We start from the raw sequence: 23,404 nt of genomic DNA, 5'->3' as shown, positions 1-23,404 counted from the left end.
GGGAACTGTGCTGGCTCCCTTCCTGTTCACCCTGTACACATCAGACTTCAAATACAACTCTGAGTCCTGCCACGTACAGAAGTACTCTGACGATACAGCCATAGTGGCGTGCGTGAGGGATGGACGGGAGGGGGAGTACAGGGATCTGATAGGAGCCTTCAGCGTCTGGAGCGAGAGGAATGGTCTGCTCCTCAACCAAACCAAGACCAAGGAGCTAGTTATAGACTTCCGTAGGTCTAAGCCACCTCGGTTGCCCATTAACATCCGGGACGAGGATATCGAGGTGGTGAAGACCTACAAGTACCTGGGGGTGCATCTGGACGACAAACTGGACTGGTCCACCAACACAGAGGCACTTTATAAGAAGGGCCAGAGCAGGCTGTACTTCTTAAGAAGACTTAGGTCTTTTGAAGTGTGTGGAGAGATGCTGGCCATGTTTTACCAGTCTGTCATGGCCAGCATTCTCTTCTACGCTGCAGTCTGCTGGGGGGGAAACATCACCAAGAGGGATACCGGACGGCTGGACAAGCTCATAAAAAAGGCGGGTTCAGTGGTGGGAAGGAGCCTGGACTCTCTGGGGACGGTGGTGGAGAGAAGGACTAGGAGTAAGCTGCTGTCCATCAGGGACAACCCCAACCACCCCCTCCATCATGTCCTCGCTGGGCAAACCAGCAGCCGCCGCAGAGGGCGGTTCATTACGATCCGCTCCCGGACGGAGCGATATAAAAAATCATTTATCCCGGCTGCACTAAGACTGTTCAATGGCAACTAAAGTAGCAGTCGGGGTCAAGGCTCCTGAATTTGTATTTATTATTTATTTTAATCATCATCATCACTTTTTTAGTATTTTAATATAAATAACTATAGCCATCCTTTTAATCCACTTTTATATCAGATCTCACTGTTTTTTATATACTGTACATGGCTGGCCCAGTGTTGTTGTCTGTCCTTTATGTTGTGTTGTGTTGTTATGTGTGGTTTTTAGTGGAGTGGCGCGGCAAAATGAATTTCCTCACGGGGATAAATAAAGTATCTATCTATCTATCTATCTATCTATCTATCTATCTATCTCAGGGATGAGAGCGTAACGGTGATGCACCTGATGTAGCTACTTCACTATGATGGTGAGATGTGAAATGAAATCATGTGAAATGTCTTGAAGTAGATGAGTCTTTTTTTCTCAGGACTGCCCGAGTAGCTCAGTCTTAAGTCTCAGTCTGTCTTTTTAACGCTGAAGGCCAGGGTTCAAATCCAATGACCTATTGACCTTTTCTAGACTGTGTCTGCTGCTGCTGCTGCCTGTATGACAGTGTGATTGATTATATCAGATATGATGACATGACTACATGACTACATGATGATACACATGATCAGATAGGACAGAGAGACAGAGGACAGAGATTCTACACTGATCAGAGCCTTGTGAACAGATGTGGGACTGAATTTCTTCAAGTAGGTGATTTTTTTTTCGTCTCCCAGCTCTGTCACAGTGGCTCAGTGTGTTAAGTCTCCTGTCTATTAGACCGGGAGGCCTGGGTTCAAATCCCCTGTAACCCAGTATTTTTTTGTGTCACACACAGGCAGACAGAGTCACACACAGAGAGACTGTGGATTCTACACATGATCAGATAGGACACAGACACAGACAGCTCATTCAACCTGCACAGAAGAATATCATTATCCTCTGTATCTGGCAATGACCTTTCATGACCTGCACGGTGGGTCAGTGTGTTAAGTCTCCCGGCTGGCAAGCGGGGAGACCTGGGTTCAAGTCCCAGGTGGAACAGTCTGTTTACACATTTTCAATTTCAACCAAAAATGTCCTTAGGGTACCAGTTATCAATACTTCCAGGATCGCGGAGGGGCTCTCCCTCGCTGCGAGCCCAGGAAGGGGCTTGCATCTCGGGGAGGGCTTAAGTGTGGGACCCCAAGGAGAACCGGAGAACAGGTAAGGCCAAAATTAATGGGAGTCTATGGGGAAGGGGGAAAGGGGGCGGGGCTTTAAAAAAGGGGGCGGGGCTTATTTTTATTCTTTTTTTTCCTTCGCCTTTTCCCCACACAATACATATTTTTCGACATCTACTCTTCGAGGCGAGTCCAGCCGGACCAATATCAGACCTGCTGGACGTGTCTGTGTGTGTGTGTGACTGGATGTGTGTGTGTGTGTGTGTGTGTGTGTGAGTGTGTGTGTGTGTGTACATTACCAGTTATTCAGCCATCTGCTGTCCTGTGAGCTACTGCATGCAACGAATAAAGACTGCTGGTGTACAAGGCCTTCTGCTTCAGTGGGATGCTGTATGCTAGCAGGCCTGCTTCTCTGTTACTGCCCAGCTCAGTGTGTGTGTGTCTGTGTCTACTGGCTCCTCTATGTGGAATGCATACCAGTCTAGGGGGATATGTGGGAGTCTATGGGGAATGCTTACTAGTGGATGGGGATATGGACAGGAGTCACTGTGTCTCTCTGAACCAGGCCTGCTTCTCTGTTACTGCCCAGCTCAGTGTGTGTGTGTCTACTGGGCTGTGTGTGTGTGTGTGTGTGTGTGTGTGTGTGTGTGTGTGAGTGAGTGAGTGAGTATCTGTGTGAGTGTGTGTGTGTGTGTGTGTGTGTGTGTGAGTGAGTGAGTACCTGTGTGAGTGTGTGTGTGTGTGTGTGTATACCTGTGTGAGTGGGAGTGGCTTACGTCAATGTGGGAGGGGCTTAGACAGTTAGGGGGAGTGGCTTACGTCAATGTGGGAGGGGCTTAGACAGTTAGGGGGAGTGGCTTGTATCAAAGTGGGAGGTGCTTGTATCAATGTGGGTGTGGCTTAGACAGTTAGGGGGAGTGGCCTGTATCAAAGCGGGTGTGGCCTGTATCAAAGTGGGAGTGGCTTAGACCGTTAGGGGGAGTGGCCTGTATCAAAGTGGGTGTGGCCTGTATCAAAGTGGGAGTGGCCTGTATCAAAGTGGGAGTGGCTTAGACAGTTAGGGGGAGTGGCTTACGTCAATGTGGGAGGGGCTTAGACAGTTAGGGGGAGTGGCTTGTATCAAAGTGGGAGGTGCTTGTATCAATGTGGGTGTGGCCTGTATCAAAGTGGGTGTGGCGTGTATCAAAATGGGAGTGGCCTGTATCGAAGTGGGTGTGGCTTAGACACTTAGGGGGAGTGGCTTGTATCAAAGTGGGAGTGGCCTGTACCGAAGTGGGCGTGGCTTAGACACTTAGGGGGAGTGGCTTGTATCAAAGTGGGAGTGGCCTGTATCAAAGTGGATGTGGCTTAGACAGTTAGGGGGAGTGGCTTATGTCAATGTGGGAGGGGCTTAGACAGTTAGGGGGAGTGGCTTACGTCAATGTGGGAGGGGCTTAGACAGTTAGGGGGAGTGGCTTACGTCAATGTGGGAGGGGCTTAGACACTTAGGGGGAGTGGCTTGTATCAAAGTGGGTGGAGCTTGTATCAAAGTGGGTGTGGCTTAGACAGTTAGGGGGAGTGGCTTACGTCAAAGTGGGAGTGGCTTAGACAGTTAGGGGGAGTGGCTTACGTCAAAGTGGGTTGTGTGTGTGACCTGCAGTAGTACAGCAGCAGTACTGTATGTTAATAAGCTGTATGTTAATGAGCTTCATGCTAATTAGCTTCATGCTAATGAGCTTCATGCTAATGACTCTGTGTGTATACGTGTGTCTGTGTGTGTATATGTTATTAATTAATTATTTAAAAGTATATGTTAATGAGCTGTATGTTAATGAGCTGTATGTAAATTAGCTTCATACTAATGAGCTTCATGCTAATGAGCTGTATGTTAATGAGCTGTATGTTAATGAGCTGTGTGTGACCTGCAGTAGACAGAGCAGCAGTACTGTATGTTAATGAGCTGTATGCTAATTAGCTTCATGCTAATGAGCTGTATGTTAATGAGCTGTATGTTAATGAGCGTCATGCTAATTAGCTTCATGCTAATGAGCTGTGTGTGACCTGCAGAAGACAGAGCAGCAGTACTGTATGTTAATGAGCTGTATACTAATAAGCTTCATGCTAATGAGCTGTATGTTAATGAGCTGTATGTTAATGAACTGTGTGTGTGTCTGTGTGTGTATGTAAATGAGCTGTATGTTAATTACCTTCATGCTAATGAGCTTCATGTTAATGAGCTTCATGCTAATGAGCTTCATGCTAATGTCTCTGAGTGTGTGTATACGTGTGTCTGTCTGTGTGTGTATGTTAATGAGCTGTATGTTAATGAGCTTCATGCTAATGAGCTTCATGCTAATGAGCTTCATGCTAATGAGCTTCATGCTAATGTCTCTGTGTGTATACGTGTGTCTGTGTGTGTATATGTTATTAATGAATTATTTAAAAGTATGTGTTAATGAGCTGTATGTTAATGAGCTGTATGTTAATTAGCTTCATACTAATGAGCTTCATGCTAATGAGCTGTATGTTAATGAGCTGTATGTTAATGAGCTGTGTGTGACCTGCAGTAGACAGAGCAGCAGTACTGTATGTTAATGAGCTGTATGCTAATTAGCTTCATGCTAATGAGCTGTATGTTATTGAGCGTCATGCTAATGAGCTTCATGCTAATGAGCTTCATGCTAATGAGCTGTGTGTGACCTGCAGTAGACAGAGCAGCAGTACTGTATGTTAATGAGCTGTATGCTAATAAGCTTCATGCTAATGAGCTTCATGCTAATGAGCTGTATGCTAATTAGCTTCATGCTAATGAGCTGTATGTTATTGAGCTTCATGCTAATGAGCTTCATGCTAATGAGCTGTATGTTAATGAGCTGTGTGTGACCTGCAGTAGACAGAGCAGCAGTACTGTATGTTAATGAGCTGTATGCTAATTAGCTTCATGCTAATGAGCTGTATGTTATTGAGCTTCATGCTAATGAGCTTCATGCTAATGAGCTTCATGCTAATGAGCTAAATGTTAATGAGCTGTGTGTGACCTGCAGTAGACAGAGCAGCAGTACTGTATGTTAATGAGCTGTATGCTAATAAGCTTCATGCTAATGAGCTGTATGTTAATGAGCTTCGTGCTAATGAGCTGTATGTTAATGAGCTGTATGTTAATGAACTGTGTGTGTGTGTCTGTGTGTGTGTGTATGTAAATGAGCTGTATGTTAATTACCTTCATGCTAATGAGCTTCATGTTAATGAGCTTCATGCTAATGAGCTTCATGCTAATGTCTCTGAGTGTGTGTGTATACGTGTGTCTGTCTGTGTGTGTGTATGTTAATGAGCTGTATGTTAATGAGCTTCATGCTAATGAGCTTCATGCTAATGAGCTTCATGCTAATGTCTCTGAGTGTGTGTATACGTGTGTCTGTGTGTGTATGTTAATGAGCTGTATGTTAATGAGCTTCATGCTAATGAGCTTCATGCTAATGAGCTTCATGCTAATGAGCTTCATGCTAATGTCTCTGTGTGTATACGTGTGTCTGTGTGTGTATATGTTATTAATTAATTATTTAAAAGTATGTGTTAATGAGCTGTATGTTAATGAGCTGTATGTTAATTAGCTTCATACTAACGAGCTTCATGCTAATGAGCTGTATGTTAATGAGCTGTATGTTAATGAGCTGTGTGTGACCAGCAGTAGACAGAGCAGCAGTACTGTATGTTAATGAGCTGTATGCTAATTAGCTTCATGCTAATGAGCTGTATGTTATTGAGCTTCATGCTAATGAGCTTCATGCTAATGAGCTTCATGCTAATGAGCTTCATGCTAATGAGCTGTATGTTAATGAGCTGTGTGTGACCTGCAGTAGACAGAGCAGCAGTACTGTATGTTAATGAGCTGTATGCTAATAAGCTTCATGCTAATGAGCTGTATGTTAATGAGCTTCATGCTAATGAGTTGTATGCTAATTAGCTTCATGCTAATGAGCTGTATGTTATTGAGCTTCATGCTAATGAGCTTCATGTTAATGAGCTTCATGCTAATGAGCGTCATGCTAATGTCTCTGAGTGTGTGTATACGTGTGTCTGTCTGTGTGTGTGTGTATGTTAATGAGCTGTATGTTAATTAGCTTCATGCTAATGAGCTTCATGCTAATGAGCTTCATGCTAATGAGCTGTATGTTAATTAGCTGTATGTTAATGAGCTGTATGTTATTGAGCTTCATGCTAATTAGCTTCATGCTAATGAGCTTCATGCTAATGAGCTGTATGTTAATTAGCTGTATGTTAATGAGCTGTATGTTATTGAGCTTCATGCTAATGAGCTTCATGCTAATGAGCTGTATGTTAATGAGCTGTGTGTGACCTGCAGTAGACAGAGCAGCAGTATTGTATGTTAATGAGCTGTATGCTAATTAGCTTCATGCTAATGAGCTGTATGTTAATGAGCTGTATGTTAATGAACTGTGTGTGTATGTGTCTGTGTGTGTGTATGTAAATGAGCTGTATGTTAATTACCTTCATGCTAATGAGCTTCATGTTAATGAGCTTCATGCTAACGAGCTTCATGCTAATGTCTCTGAATGAGGAATGGTATCAAACACACGTGTGTATCATAAGAATACAGTTTGTGTGTGGTGCCGTGGTTACAGGATTCCTGTGAGGCAGCTGGTGACTCGGTCCTGGACCTGGTTGATTACTGTCACCGCAAACTAACCCTGCTGGTTGGCCGAGCCTCCAAAGACGACACCCCCAAGCAGGACAGACTTAATGGTATTGGGTCTATCTAGGATTGGTACATACATTTTTAGGACTTTATATAGCCATTGATTCTGAAAATAATACCTCTAAAGATCAGTGTTGGTTGAAACACTGGGAAACGTATGTCTTCTCTTGTGTCCCTGCTCAGGTGAAGGAGCTGGGAGCCGTGGTGTACAACTGCAGCTGCTTGGCTGAAGACCTGGGGAAGATCTTCGAGGCCTACTGGTATCTGGGCCAGAGTGACGTCATCAGTATCCCCTCCCCCTGGCCCAGCAGCTACTCCACCGCCTACAACAAGGACACGCCCATGCAGCTGCCACTCAACGGCACGGCCTCCAGCGTCTATCTATCTGTAAGACCTGAGGGAATGGATCTATCACGAAGCCACGTGACGCACCAGAATAGAAATTGTCCAATCATATCACAGCAAAAGTCAGGCAGAAAACTCGGACAAACAACTCGCTAATATCTGATGGTGAAAAGCTTCGAGACTAAATATTCTTGTCATCTTCAAAAAAACATGTCTATTACTTGCTGTGGTAAATCAGAAATCAGAAATTTGCCAACTCCCGCCATTGTAAGTCATTGAATGTCATTCAGTCACGGTCGGTCAGTCAGTCAATGCCAGTGAAGCGTTGTTTGTTTGTCCGAGTTTTCAAAGGGGGCGTGGCTTAGCGATAGGTCCATTCTGTGATTTAATATTATGATATTATTATGTATATTATTATAGTGTATTTACTATAGTATGTCTCCCCAACGCTATGTGTGGGGATAGTTCTTGCAAAGAAATGTTGCTGCTGATAATGTCTGTGTCGTGTAGTGTCGTGAACTATCCCTTTATAACTACCCACATGCTAACAACAATATCCTGCCTCCCCAGAGCTCCCCACCATCCTTCTGTGCCGCGGGGAGGACCGAAGACCTTCAGTCCATCCGGAGTGTCATGGAGGACGCACAGCAGTTTGTCTACATTGTTGTCAGGAACTATTTCCTCACCACAGAGTTCTCACACCCCAAACGGTCAGTCAGCCTCCTAGGGAACTTCACTGCCACTTTAAGTTCAGGGAGACTGGGGAATTAGCCCTTATGCAGCCATCTAAAGTCAGTTTTGCTTACCACTTTGCTTAGGAAGTTACATTCTAGAGAGCCTCCGCTCTTGAGCCAAAAAGGGAAATAATGCCCCAAAATGATCTCGTTGCTCACCGAGAGGCATTCCTCCCAATGCCCATGAACTCATTAACAGCTTCTTTTTGCAGTAAGTAAGTTTGCAGGCCTCAGACTCAGGAATGTTTAGTCTAATAAAGCCAAAATTAATAGATTGATATAAATATAAAAATGTGTGACAAACAATTGCCTAGTAGTATTGTTCAATGATAAGTGTTCCTGGAGGTAAAGTTGAAGTTGTGGAGAGGCAAAGCTGATGGAGAGTATTATTCTAGCTCATTAGTCTTACTCTAGCTCATTGGTCAGATGGCTCTACCTACCAGCATGTCTTGTAAAAAGGCTCCTAGAGCGTTTGTCTGTTATGGAATGAATAAAGCCCCATCTCTGGGCCCTAACCCTGTGGGTCTGGCGCCCTCTGCAGGTACTGGGCCGACATTGACACTCAGCTGAGGCGAGTGGCATAATGAGAAGCGTGTGCGCGTGCGTCTGCTGATCAGCTGCTGGGCCAGCACACAGCCTATCATGCTGCCCTTCCTGCGCTCCCTGGCCTCGGACCAGGAACCCAAGAGAAGGCTGGACATCCAGGTGGTGAGTAGGCCTAGACTTAAGAGTTGCTTTCTTATTTTGTCACTTTACTGTACGTTAGTTTTTAGACATAATCCTCATGTTGATGATTCATCGACATTGTTTTGTTTATGTTGTTAATAAGCTACGTCCAGAAAGGATGGAGGTGTTTGGGTGTTGAACAGTGTCTTCTTTAGGTTGTAAGCAGAGATGTATGTGTTGGTTGCTTGGTTGAGAGTATGACACGTTTAGGCACAATATGGGCAAGTCATTGGGCACAGGATGTCACATTTAAAAAGAGCTTATGGTACCATTTCTGCTTCTCTATTTTCCAGAAAATCTTTGTTGTGCCAGCCAATCCCAAGCAAAAGAAAATACCCTTCGCCAGAGTTAACCACAACAAGTACATGGTGACAGACAAGGTTGCCTACATAGGTAATACACCTCTCTCCTAGACTCAACAGTAGTGAGATATATCAACATTAGTGAGATCAAAGTCATCCTTAAGTCATCCTTAGGAAGCATTGTGAATCATTGTTAGACCACTGATTCACTCTCTCAAAAACAGGGTTAAGGTCAATTTGAATTTGTGAAGTGATTTGAGTTCACACTTCCAATATTTGAAAACAATTCATTTTTTTCAATTTATTGAGAGTTCACTGAAAATGAATGCCCTTTTAGCAATCATTGATTAAAAAAAATAATAGTAATACTTCCTGAATCAACTGCATTGAAATTCAATTGTCCCCAACCCTATCTGAAATAAAAACCTGTTTGCTCAGATATCATTTGAAGCATCACCCATTGTATCTCTAGGCAAAAATGTTGAGCGTATTTTATGTGTCGACTTTACACAAATAGGAAATTTTCATTTCATTTTTCATTTTACGCAGATTCTTTATTGAAATCCAGTGTAACAGATTCCATCTATCAGCTCTAAGGCATCTTGTTTCCTTGTGTTCTCAAGGTACCTCTAACTGTTCTGGTCTTGTGTTCTCAAGGTACCTCTAACTGGTCTGGTCTTGTGTTCTCAAAGTACCTCTAACTGGTCTGGGGACTACTTTGTGACCACTGCCGGGTCGGGGCTGGTGGTGAACCAAACTGCGTCCCAATCGCTTGGTGGCACGTTCCAGTCACAGCTGCAGGCCGTGTTCGAAAGGGACTGGGAGTCCTCCTACAGCAGCCAACTTAACCAGCACACTGACCTCAAAGACCTCTGTTAGACACATACACGTACAGAGTTAGATGAAGTACCACCACCACCACACTTCTCCTGCCTCTAACAGTGACTCTGACCTCCAATCCAGCAGGGGGTACTTACGATGTACATTTCGTCTCTGGGACGATTTTAAAGATTATAGCGTCGTGTTAATCATTATTATTTTTTGATAAATGCTGATTTAAAAATTATTTTTTTGCCATCTATCACTTATCAATGATCAAAAACTATCAACTAGTTTCTAGAATACAATAGATGTATGGTTTAAAGGGTACATTTTCACAGTAGCTTTGGGAACTCTAAATCCCAGTCAATCTCAGGGAGAAATGTATAGTATCTGTAGAGTTTTTTGATTGATGTTTCTTGGCATGCTGGTTTCTTCTTTTTAAAGGTGCAATTCTTAATTGGTTTTTCAGCCACATTTCTGGCAGCTTCTAGTTTGGGTATTATACAGTGGGGTGGGCACCCCTAGTCAAAATGCCTTTTACAATTAATATCTAAGTGAAAAGAAGCAAACCTAACCTCTAAATGGTACAAAGTTAAACATGACACATTTCATCACATTTTAAAGTAAGATACATTTTTATCTTTAAACTTTTTACAGTTTCAAAATAATAAAACAAGGAAAAAGGCCTTGTGCAAAGGTTTGGGAACCCTGTCAGCTAGTAGTTTGTAACTCCTCCTCGGGCAACTATAACAGCTTGCAAACACTTCCTGTAGCCTAGTAAGAGTCTTTCAATTCTTGTTTTTGGAATTCTTCCTGGCAGAACACCTCTTGCTCAGAAATATTCTTCGGCCTTCTTGCATGCACGGCATGTTTGAGATTTCTCCACAGATTTTCAATAATATATACGGATACGTTAGAAGGCATGGAGTTACTTCAGAATATATAGTTCAACCCTAGAATTATATTCACCTGACTCATTGAAGCCGAGTAAATCACCTTGGAGTAAAACGTTTTTTATTATAATAAAAAAGAAACCTTGCTTTAAAATTGGCAGAAAGGTGTCATGTTTAACTTTGTAGCATTTAGTGTTCAGGTTTGCTTTCAATCACTTGGAGATTAATTGTAACAGACATTTAAACCAGGAGTGCCCAAATCTTTGCACCCCACTGTTTGGCAGGGGAAGGGTTAGTTAACTTTTGATTTTGGATGCTATTAAGGTGAGACAGTTGTACTACGCTCATTAGACATTTATAAGTAATATTCTGCCTAAACATTTAAATGAAAAACAAAACAAAACCCAGGTTGTGCCTTTAATGCTTCATTTGTGTTTCTTGCTTTCCAATGCAGGCTGGATAATATGGGCTTTTAATTCATGTTAAATCTTCCCTTTTAAAACAAGTGGATGTTTCCCATAGGAATACATCATGGCTGAATTTACATCCTTGAATAATAATTGAGAAAGTCCAGAAATTCCCTTTAATTTCCACCATGTGGAGTGTGTCTAAAATATAAGTACAGTGGAGATAGTTGTTGAACAACAGTAAAAAAAACGAATGTATTGCATATTTGACAGCAAGCACTGGAATTAAATTCCTACACCATCACTCCCCTCTACCCTTTTTGGGTAATGTTCTTAAATTGAATTCATAAAGTTATAAACCACTTTATTGTTAGTGGTTTTATGCAGAAGTGTGGATAATTATCTTTCCTCCAATTTGCATGAATGAATAAAACCATGAATAAAACCATGCAACCTCTTGCTAATGATGAATTTATTTATTTCCTAAACCGTATTCACTGTGCTGTCAATCAAAACAACGACAAGAACACTACTTGTGTACGTACTCATGTCATCTTTGAATTATTAGCAGAGCGTTTTGTGGCGAAAACATCACGTTGGATCAGAGAGAGACTGCATCTATGAGTTTCAATTCATTTTCTATCACTATTTCTGTGAACATCAATTTTCATAATGTTTACCGATGACGATGAATTGAGAATCAAGGACCCAAATTGAAATAAGCCAGTGGCTTTCTTGGGTTTTTATCCTGTTAGTTGACCTTGTAATATGTACTTTCATGTACCTACTTCTGCAAATCTTCTAATAAAGTTTTCAATCAATCAATCAATACCTCCGCTATTATAGGCACACTCTTATACAAGCAGCCTACACCAAAAATAACGCTAATTCACAGACTTCAAACCATTTATAGTTACTAACGTTCTGAGGAAATGAAGCATGTGACTCATGTGAGTGAGGGATTTTTTAGTCTTGTAATAATAATAATAATAATAATAATAACTTATTTGTATAGCACTTTTCCTATATCAATTAGACTAGGTCTGCTAAAGGCTCTTGTCCTCGACCGCATTTTGAGAATAGACTCAGACCAACTGAGGCAAATATGCTCAATGACCAGCTGATGCGCAGGTGAGTGTATGTTAGTTAATAACTGTATTTAATTAGGGAGAATCTATTCAAATGAAATTGATTTGTAGACCCATGAACCGAGCGGGGGGCGTGGTTATGTCAGAAATTGGTTCGCGTCATAATCCACTGGCGAAATTGGCTTTATGACACATTAGAATTAGTGTCGTTCTGACACATAAATGGCAAAATGACACATTAGAATTAGTGTCGTTCTTCTTTGAGACCACTCTGTTGCAGACGAAGATCAGTTAGAGAGATAGAAAATATACTACTACTGTGTCATTACATATCTACTACAAGAGAGAGCATCATTTCAATGCCCCCTACTTTACAAACCAAGAAGACACAGCTGCCTTAGAGGAGGTGGCCAGTGGCCTATCATGGATAGCACTCGCGTGAGTAATCAAACCTCAAACACTGACTATAAAATGGGGGATATATTACTTAAAATAAGCTAAATTACCTGCCAACAGAACAGGACAATTTAAAACTAGTGCAGTCGGACAGAAAACAAGCATATATTGCCTTGATTTAAGATATTTCATCTTACTTAGATTTACTTTTTGCAGTGTGGACGGTGTGGACGGTGTCCTGTTGACGGGCAAAGCAGAGCACGTAACGCTCAAAACCACAGGAGACAAGACGATGTTGGAGGTAAGCATTACACACACTACTCCTGATGAGTCTTAATTAAGCATTATCACACGAGAGGGAGTGCTGATATTCAGTATAACAGCACGACCACAAGTGTGATATTGCTTTTATACTTGTTTTATTTTTAACAGTTCTAGAGCGCAATTTATTAGTTAACAGTAATAAGCGACAACAGATTATGATTTGTTTGTTTATTTAATCATTTATTTTGGCTCCGCAACTGAACGTCAACTGCACTGTTGCCTAGTAACCTGAACACAAACATGTAGTCTAATTATAACATTTAGTAGAACACCTGTGCGGCGGAGTGATTAGTTAAAAGTCCCAGTACTGTTATACTGTATATCGGCACTCGTGGAATGCCTCTTGTCCAATCAAATTACTTAGTCGGAACTAACTGTTATTATAATGTATAATGATTGATACCCCCTTATCTGAAGACTGAGTATCAACCCTCTTCTCCGTTTCCTTTTTTTTTTTTTTTTTTTTACAGGGAGCTACCAATGGAGCCAGACTGGTGGGGGTGCACTGCAGAACATCAACCATAACTATGGTGTGATCAACAATCATTACCATTATTATTACCCAGTGGCCCCTGGGAATGAGGTACCGTCTGGCCAGCCTACTGGTCCTTCAGTCACGCCCCAAGAGTCTGGAGGACAAGCCTCAGAACGTGGAACATCAGGGTTAGAGTCGATAGACAGTCTGCTGCTCACCTTAGAGTCGATGGACAGTCTGCTGCTCACCCTTCAAAAGGTAGTCAGATGAGTCTCATACAGGATATGTAATTTAATGTAATGTCCTAATAGCCAGACATGTCAATAACAATGTCAATAACTCTGAGTGTAATTATCGTGGTGGTGATATTGATAATGGTGACATTTGTATGTATTGATACATTTTGGACTTCAAAATGGCACAAGTAATGTATAAAGTAAAAAATAAGATGCTTCCAGACTGTATCCAGAGACTGTTTCAAGTTAGACAGAGTAATTACGAACTCAGAGGAATATGTATGTTTATGAAAACAAAGATTAGAACAAATGCAAAACAAAGATGTATAACAGTTAAAGGAGTTAACTTATGGAATACTTTTGAAAAGATAATGAAAATGTGTAGTACACTAAAAGGATTAAAGAAATTACAAAAAAATAAGATGATTAACAAGTACAAAACAGAGGTATAAATATAGTTTTGTTTGGTATTTTTGAAAACATGCTTAAGTAAAAATGTGTTTATAAATGTTTCTATGTCTTGATTATGCACTCATAAGGGGAAAACCACTAATGTAAAAAGGTTAGGTGCATTAATATAGTTTTTTGTTTGGTACTTTTGAGTTTTCTGTTAAGATGCGTAAGTGAATTTTTGTTTATAAAAGTTTCAATGTTTTGATTATGTACTCATGGGGAAAAACCCATACATGTAAAAAGGGTAGGCGCAATAAGCCATGGCTTCAGCCTACACCTTTTTGGTCCTGGTGTTACGCATTGTGACTGTGTACATTTTTAATATCTGTATTATGAATTGTAAAGGGACCAAAATAAACATTCTCAATCAATACAGCATGCAAATATTGTGTGCAGGTTTTTATCATAATATGAGTGTGTCACTTACTATGATATCAACTGTATGTTTCATTGTTTTGGACTAATTGTTCTTATTTTTGACTTTGACCAAAGTCTGTCTCAAATGAGAACCACCCACAGATAATCTCTCTAGAGAGGGATGAGGTGGAGCTCTCCTCAGAGCCCCTCTCCATGGTGAGGACGCCTCCCTTGACAGGTGAGGTGAAGATCCCCAGTGTCCTCGTGGAGGAAATGACCCTCCACCAGACCCTCCAGTCTGTTGATGAGGCCAAGGCAGAGCCCCAGGACATCATGACAGCCCCTGAGGTTGTACCCCCTCCTCAGAGAGAAGAGGGCCCCAGGGCCAAAGAGGCATGTACCCCTCCACAGAGGGATGAGGTGGAGCTCCTTCCAGAGGCCCTCTCCATGGTGAGGACACCTCCCATGACGGTTGAGGTGAAGATGCCCAGCGTCCTCATTGAGGAAATGACCCTCCACCAGACCCTCCAGTCTGTTGATGAGGCCAAAGAGGCATGTACCCCTCCACAGTGGGATGAGGTGGAGATTCCCAGTGTCCTTGTTAAGAAAATGACCCTCCATCGGACGATGATGAGGGATGAGGTGGAGCTCCTACCAGAGGTGGAGATTCCCAGTGTCCTCCTCTTTACCCACAGGGATGAAGACACAGCACCGGAGGTTGTTACCCCTCCCCAGAGGAAAGAGGTGGAGCTCCTCCCAAAGGCCCTGTCAGTGGTAAACACACCTCCCATGACAGGTGTCAACTCTCAGACAGCACGACACAGTTTGCCTTCTATACAAAATGTAATCCCCAACAGAGGGACCAGGGGGACATCCTCCCTGACGCCGACCCCCCATCAAAGTGGGATCTGGAGATCTTGTGCTACATGGGCTACATGGGCTATGGGTGTGGCTACAGGTGTGGAGGAAATAACCCTCCACCAGACCCTCCAGTCTGTTGATGAGGCCAAGGCAGAGCCCCAGGACATCATGACAGCCCCTGAGGTTGTACCCCCTCCTCAGAGAGAAGAGGGCCCCAGGGCCAAAGAGGCATGTACCCCTCCACAGAGGGATGAGGTGGAGCTCCTTCCAGAGGCCCTCTCCATGGTGAGGACACCTCCTATGACGGTTGAGGTGAAGATGCCCAGCGTCCTCATTGAGGAAATGACCCTCCACCAGACCCTCCAGTCTGTTGATGAGGCCAAAGAGGCATGTACCCCTCCACAGAGGGATGAGGAGGAGATTCCCAGTGTCCTAGTTGAGAAAAGGACCCTCCATCGGACGATGATGAGGGATGAGGTGGAGCTCCTACCAGAGGTGGAGATTCCCAGTGTCCTCCTCTTTACCCACAGGGATGAAGACACAGCACCGGAGGTTGTTACCCCTCCCCAGAGGAAAGAGGTGGAGCTCCTCCCAAAGGCCCTGTCAGTGGTTAACACACCTCCCATGACAGGTGTCAACTCTCAGGCCAAGGCAGACACCACGACACAGTTTGCCTTCTATACAACATTTAATCCCCAACAGAGGGACCAGGGGGACATCCTCCCTGACGCTGACCCCCCATCAAAGTGGGATCTGGAGATGGGTGCTGTGGGTGTGGCTACAGGTGTGGAGGAAATAACCCTCCACCAGACCCTCCAGTCTGTTGATGAGGCCAAGGCAGAGCCCCAGGACATCATGACAGCCCCTGAGGTTGTACCACCTCCACAGAGGGAAGGTTGGGAGCCCCAATCTACCCCTCCACAGAGGGATGAGGTGGAGCTTCTTAGTCAGGAGGTTGAGCCTCCACAACAGCTTGACACTAAAACGTGCCTCTGGAAGGTGGAGCTCCTTCCAAAGGCCCTCTCCATGGTGAGGAGGACATCGCCCATGATGGTTCAGGTGGAGATCGCCTGGACAATGCCCATGATGGTTCTGGATAAGGCAGTGGCCAAAAACACTGTGACCCCGACACAGTTTGCCTTCTTGAAGGCATTTAATCCCCAACAGCTCCCTGACACCAACCCCCTATATAAGTGGGATCTGCTGGAGATTGGCGCTCTGGGTGTTGAGCCTCCACAACAGCTGGGAGTTCGACCAAAAACCTGCCTTGAGGTGAGACCCCAGATTACTACACACAGGGGTAAAACATGCGCTTCATCAGAGGACAAGGGGCAGGATTTAGATCCAGCTACACCTTAAGGTCCACATTTAACTATCATCTTACAGCAGTCATATTCTAACTGTACAAGCATTGCTTTTTATCCAACTCATTCAGGTTAGTTTCATTGAGCAGATTTTATTTATATAATTATTTTTCACAGAGCATGCCCTTTCCATCACCTCCACCAATGATGGCTCCACCAACGACAGCTGCCCTTAAGATGGTTCCCGTCATGAATTCTTGCTGTCTGTGGGATCCTCCATCTACCACTCCAGGACACATACACTCTAGGAGTGCAGGTACGGTAATTACTGCTGTGGCTTAACTCCTTACACCCAGTCAGTCTGTAATGATTATAATGACTGTGGTGATGATGACGATAATTTGATCATGTTTTTTTTTCAGTCTGTAATGACTGTAATCAGTACTCAAGTTGTAAAAGAAAATCAGGGGGGGGATGGTGGATTTTATCATATGGGGACAATTTTAGCATCCCCACAGCGTCAGTGACTTGGTAAAAATGTCATTGCATGTGTGCGCGTGCCCCCTCGCCCACAGTATTTTACTCAATATGCGCAAAACTAAATGTTGAAATAGCAGTAATACCACGTTCATTGATAGAATGACATAAGGGGTGGAAAGGGGGGATGGCAGTTTTAGAAGGGGGGTGATTTTTACTGTTTTTATTTCAGAGGGGATGCCATCCCCCCTCATCCCCCCTCAACTCGAGTGCTGACTGTAATGGCCGTGGTGATGTTGACGAACATTTTATCATGTTTTTTCCTAGTAACAATATGTCCAGTGAGGAGGTCCCCCGAACTTCTGAACCCCAGTGTAATGGCCTCCACGGGTCCAGGACAGGGACCTGGAGCGCTGCTGGACCCAATGGACCCCGCAACAATGATGGACCCCGCAGCAACCATGGCGCCCATCCCCAAGACACTGGAGAGTCAGTACTTATTTGAGCCATTTGTTTTCTCTCTTCTGCGTTGAGTTACATTATGGTTATGACTGCTTTTAACAGACAGAGAGTAATGTGTTTTTTAATGTCTCTACAGCTACCAAGGAGAAGGGCCATGGTCTTCTGGGAAATGCTGTGTCCCATATCAGGAGAGTTGCCTGTTTAGGTAAGACCCTCCCAGCTATTTTAAGACCCGTTTTAGACATTTTCACCTTTGGTTTACTGCTTTCTGTGTAATGCAGAAAACATATATATATATTGATTATTTCCTGAACTTAAAATGTGTTCTTTACAGTAACATGCAGCTTGACTGAAGTAACAGTGTAAATGACTTTTTTCTTTCTTTCACAGGCTATTATCCCCAAAGGAGTACCTGGGGCTCTGAGGATACCGATTATTTAAAAAAAAATAACTAAAAAAATTCCCAAAACTTCTCGGCATATCAAATAAAATAAAAAGCATTCCCACCGCTTCTCTCATTCATTCCTTAAATCAGATGGACTTGTGTGTTTTACCTTTTATCTTTCCATAGTGTCATTTGCTCTCTGAGTTTAGACAGGTATGTTGGAGGTGTACTACATTGAAATGTGCTATGAAGAGCTTTGCATTTTTTTTTACTGATTTATTTGCCCTGCAATCAACTTGTCAGTCAATTGTTGGAATTTGGTATTTTTGCTCTAGGCACAGAGTCACCCATATTTGGCACCCCTAGAGCAATTAGGGGTTAAGTGCCTTGCTCAAGGCCACATGCAAGCTCCCTCCTGAGGCAGGGATCAAACTAGTCAGCCAACTTCTAGCCAGCCTCTCTAACCTCTAGGCTACCTACCAAAGCATTGATCCGTCCCAATGTGAACTGGATCTACTCTGACCAGTTTCAAACATCAAATTGAGCAAACACCGCAACATAAGGTTGAACTAACCCTTATCTTCTTTGCAAGTGGCATAGATTGTTACCAGGGCCGTTACCAAAACGTATAAGAGGAAGTTACTGTAATTTAGCCGCTAACACGCTCGCGACGTTGCAAGCTAAACTCCAAAATGCTAGGTGACAGAGCAATAGACCCAGATGTTTTTAAAAGGATTTTTAAAATACTTTTATTGACAACAAGAAATGTTTGATGAAAAAAAAAAAGAACAAAAAAAGCATAATCAAAGTTAGCTCTTTGCGCAACAGCATCCTTACACATAAGGACAAACATGGTTTGAGGAAACATCATTAAGGCCCCTTCAAGTGAATTGTCAAAACAAACAGTATATCAACTCTTCAATCCAACATGGTGTTTGGCTTTCATCATGGCATTTTTGTAGAACAGGAAAAAACTGTCAATAATATGACCACGTTGGTGACTTGTAAGAACTTGAACAGGCAAAAACATCCGTAGCTTGGTAGTCCTCTCAAGGTACCTTGATGGTGTGTGTACCTTGACATCCGTAGCTTGGTAGTCCTCTCAAGGTACCTTGATGGTGTGTGTGTGTGTGTGTGTGTGTGTGTGTGTGTGTGTGTGTGTGTGTGTGTGTGTGTGTGTGTGTGTGCGCGTGTGTGTGTGTGTGTGTGTGTGTGTCAGTCGCTGTGTTCCTGGCTGTTGCTCAGTTCAGGAATAGGGTTGTTGCTGGTGTCTCTCCTCTCACACACTGGGGAGTCTGGCTCCAGCAGAGAGCCTTTGTCTAGGGGTCTGTTCTTTGGGCTGCGGTCCAAATCATCATCATCATCATCAACATTGTCTTCTTGATGGTTCCTCTGACTGGAGAAGTGTGATGAGGAGCTGGTGGAGGGTTCCTCAGCTGACTGACTCAGAGTCGCGGTCAGGGAGGCCTCTGAGGAGGGAGGGAGATCTTGTTTATTTTATTTTTTTACTGATTTATTGCCATGCAATTTATTGTCATTTAGCAGACGCTTTTAATCCAAAGCGATTTACAATTACGAATTACAGGGACATTCCCCCTGGAGTAACTGAGGGCTAAGTGCCTTACTCAAGGGCACACTAGTAAGTCAATTGTTGGAATTTGGTATTATTGCTCTAGGCACAGAGTCAGCCATATTTGGCGCCCCTGTAGCCCGCTGCCCACATGAACCCAAGATGATTTTAAAGGTACAACAGCTTTCATGAAAATAACCCACTGGTGTTTTTTTTTTTTTTTTACTGTTTCGAACTACAAATACATTTTCTACCCTGTCAAAATGTCCTTCTGGGTGTGGTTGGGTGACTGACCTGTGTGCTGTTGCATACGCGCCAGTCTTCTCTCCAGGGCCAACTGTTTGTTCAGCTCCATACGTCTCTGCTGCTCCTCGGTCAGGGCGGGGAGGGCCGTGGGAGCGGGGGCGGGGGCTGGGGTGGAGTGGATCAGTCTTGGGGGTTCGTCAGCGAAACCTCCATCTCCGAACGGGTCTGGGTCGTCATGGATAGGGTCTTCTCTCCGTACTGCTTCCTCCCCCTCCTCACCTGGATGAATTGAGAAAGTCACTCAGCCTGTGAATCACTACGTTTGTTTAGGAACATGACAAGTCAAGGCTCTTCTGTAGTAATAACATTATCATACCCGTGGTTACTTCAAAAAGACACTTACATTGTTTTCCACCTAGTGTTTGGTGTATTACTGTAAAGATGCCCTGCCTGGATAGTGACATTTGTATCTTACCGTCTTTGCCTATGAAATCGTCATGTGTCAACGGCATGTCCAATCGTATTCGCTTGAGACAAGTCTGATGAAAATAAAGCAAGAATTAAGGTTTCACACATGTTTTTTAAACACACTAAAGCCATTGAGGATCATATGGGAGAGGTTTTCCTTTGTTTTTCTCACCTGCACTTCTTTTTTGCTGCCTAATGTCTCTAGTTTGCCTATGAAGTCATCAAACTGCAGTTTGGGGTACAGTCTGTGAGCCCAATTCTCCATAGTCTGCATCAACACTTTCAGATTCTCAGTCTGGACACGGATGGACGGACATGCGCACAAACACACACACACACACACACACACACACACACACACACACACACACACACACACACACACACACACACACACACACACACATTTTTTAGCTTACAACAAAATAAATAAAACAAAACATTTGGCCGTCATGGATCATTAATTTGATTCCTTTATGATAAATAACAGCCTATCCCTACAGGACCTGACGACAGTTAAGATTACCTCATGTCCTTTGCCTTTGAAGTGAACATTGTCAAACAGGGTGCGTAGAGCCGGAAGTCCTCTTTCAGAGCACAGCCTGCAGGAAAAATAACACTGACCATCATCAAACATTTCTGCAGCAACATATAGCATACCGTTTGATTTCTTGAAAAGAAAGTTCAGAGTTAAACAAAGTAAGCTAAGGGGAACAGTATGCTACACCTTCTATGCTACACAGTTTCAAAACGCAGACATCGTCTACGAGTTAAAGCCATGTTACAAGTTACCCTGTATGGATCAGCTGGACCAAGAGCAATGTCTCCCTCTACACATGCAAACATTGTGTACCTCTGAGAGTCCAGCTTGGGCTGGGGCCTCTTCACTCCTCTCCTTTTAGAAGCAGGTACATCTGCTAACTTGGAAATCTCTCCCTCGTCGTCTTCTGAACATCACCAAAAACATACCAACCAGGGGAGCCCCCCCCCCCTCCCAAATTTCGTTGTTTGGTACCTGTACTATATCAATGACAATAAAGACCATTCATTCATTCATTCATTCATTCATATAATATTGTGTTACTAGAAATGGTTTAGTATAGTAAATAGCCTTTACCTATGCTAGTTGTGTAGTCAATGTTATATGAATGTTGTCTGAATATTTGTAACCACTTGTAAATGTACTTTTCACTAAAGCAATAAATCCTTTTCTTTAAAAGAAGGTACCCTTTTGGTGTAGTTGTCAATAAGTGCTTGTTCCACCACACCCATGTATGTTAATGTTGTTTGACACACCTACTAGCAGAGTGGACTGATCATAGGCTGCAGCAGCAGCAGCAGCAGCAGCAGCACTCTCCCTAGTGGCCTGTAACATCATCTGTGCAGACCAACTGGCTGAGCCCCTCCAGAAGCTCTTCAACCTGAGTTTACAGTCAGGGACGGTGCCGGTTCTGTGGAAAACATCATGTCTCGTGCCAGTACCCAAAACTGGGCGCCCGGCCGAGCTCAACGACTACAGACCGGTTGCCCTCACTTCACATAGTATGAAGACACTGGAGCGGCTGTTTCTGAGACATCTGAGACCACAGACTGAACATGCACGTGATCCCCTGCAGTTCGGGTACCAGGAAAAAGTTGGTGTGGATGACGCTGTCCTCTACCTCCTCCATCGTGCTTACTCCTACCTGGATGAGCCGGGAAGTCAGGTGAGGATAATGTTCTTTGACTTTTCAAGTGCCTTTAACACCATCCAGCCTCTTCTACTCCGAGAGAAGCTTTCAGATATGGGGGTTGATCCCTCCACTACATCCTGGATCATGGACTACCTCACTGGACGGCCACAGTCAGTCAGGCTGGGGAACTGTGTCTCGGACACAGTAGTGAACAACACCGGGGCTCCGCAGGGAACTGTGCTGGCTCCCTTCCTGTTCACCCTGTACACATCAGACTTCAAATACAACTCTGAGTCCTGCCACGTACAGAAGTACTCTGACGATACAGCCATAGTGGCGTGCGTGAGGGATGGACGGGAGGGGGAGTACAGGGATCTGATAGGAGCCTTCAGCGTCTGGAGCGAGAGGAATGGTCTGCTCCTCAACCAAACCAAGACCAAGGAGCTAGTTATAGACTTCCGTAGGTCTAAGCCACCTCGGTTGCCCATTAACATCCGGGACGAGGATATCGAGGTGGTGAAGACCTACAAGTACCTGGGGGTGCATCTGGACGACAAACTGGACTGGTCCACCAACACAGAGGCACTTTATAAGAAGGGCCAGAGCAGGCTGTACTTCTTAAGAAGACTTAGGTCTTTTGAAGTGTGTGGAGAGATGCTGGCCATGTTTTACCAGTCTGTCATGGCCAGCATTCTCTTCTACGCTGCAGTCTGCTGGGGGGGAAACATCACCAAGAGGGATACCGGACGGCTGGACAAGCTCATAAAAAAGGCGGGTTCAGTGGTGGGAAGGAGCCTGGACTCTCTGGGGACGGTGGTGGAGAGAAGGACTAGGAGTAAGCTGCTGTCCATCAGGGACAACCCCAACCACCCCCTCCATCATGTCCTCGCTGGGCAAACCAGCAGCCGCCGCAGAGGGCGGTTCATTACGATCCGCTCCCGGACGGAGCGATATAAAAAATCATTTATCCCGGCTGCACTAAGACTGTTCAATGGCAACTAAAGTAGCAGTCGGGGTCAAGGCTCCTGAATTTGTATTTATTATTTATTTTAATCATCATCATCACTTTTTTAGTATTTTAATATAAATAACTATAGCCATCCTTTTAATCCACTTTTATATCAGATCTCACTGTTTTTTATATACTGTACATGGCTGGCCCAGTGTTGTTGTCTGTCCTTTATGTTGTGTTGTGTTGTTATGTGTGGTTTTTAGTGGAGTGGCGCGGCAAAATGAATTTCCTCACGGGGATAAATAAAGTATCTATCTATCTATCTATCTATCTATCTATCTATCTATCTATCTATCTATCTATCTATCTATCTATCTATCTATCTCAGGGATGAGAGCGTAACGGTGATGCACCTGATGTAGCTACTTCACTATGATGGTGAGATGTGAAATGAAATCATGTGAAATGTCTTGAAGTAGATGAGTCTTTTTTTCTCAGGACTGCCCGAGTAGCTCAGTCTTAAGTCTCAGTCTGTCTTTTTAACGCTGAAGGCCAGGGTTCAAATCCAATGACCTATTGACCTTTTCTAGACTGTGTCTGCTGCTGCTGCTGCCTGTATGACAGTGTGATTGATTATATCAGATATGATGACATGACTACATGACTACATGATGATACACATGATCAGATAGGACAGAGAGACAGAGGACAGAGATTCTACACTGATCAGAGCCTTGTGAACAGATGTGGGACTGAATTTCTTCAAGTAGGTGATTTTTTTTTCGTCTCCCAGCTCTGTCACAGTGGCTCAGTGTGTTAAGTCTCCTGTCTATTAGACCGGGAGGCC

At 43.7% G+C, this 23,404-nt stretch overlaps 1 protein-coding gene and 1 pseudogene across 2 annotated transcripts; one reads left to right on the top strand and one right to left on the bottom strand.

Moving 5' to 3' along the window:
• Positions 1-3,092: 3,092 nt before the first annotated feature.
• LOC308158254 (5'-3' exonuclease PLD3-like) lies at positions 3,093-9,587 on the top strand (annotated as a pseudogene). The gene is made up of 6 exons: positions 3,093-3,113; positions 6,785-6,988; positions 7,517-7,656; positions 8,222-8,388; positions 8,700-8,799; positions 9,400-9,587. The product of its transcript is annotated as a 5'-3' exonuclease PLD3-like (transcript).
• Positions 9,588-18,863: 9,276 nt separating this feature from the next.
• Positions 18,864-21,602, bottom strand: LOC308158253 (TIMELESS-interacting protein-like; the record flags this gene model as incomplete). The annotated part of the gene is made up of 7 exons (XM_080531848.1): positions 18,864-19,117; positions 19,513-19,743; positions 19,940-20,003; positions 20,105-20,227; positions 20,459-20,534; positions 20,786-20,879; positions 21,524-21,602. 7 exons carry the CDS (start codon positions 21,600-21,602, stop codon positions 18,864-18,866), a joined length of 921 nt encoding a protein of 306 aa, XP_080387974.1.
• Positions 21,603-23,404: the final 1,802 nt, after the last annotated feature.

This window comes from Nansenia antarctica (assembly GCF_963989245.1).
Source record: "Nansenia antarctica genome assembly, chromosome: 5".
NCBI lineage: Eukaryota > Metazoa > Chordata > Actinopteri > Argentiniformes > Microstomatidae > Nansenia > Nansenia antarctica.
The sequence above is the reverse complement of the archived record's forward strand: the minus strand, read 5'-3'. Positions and strand labels throughout refer to the sequence as shown.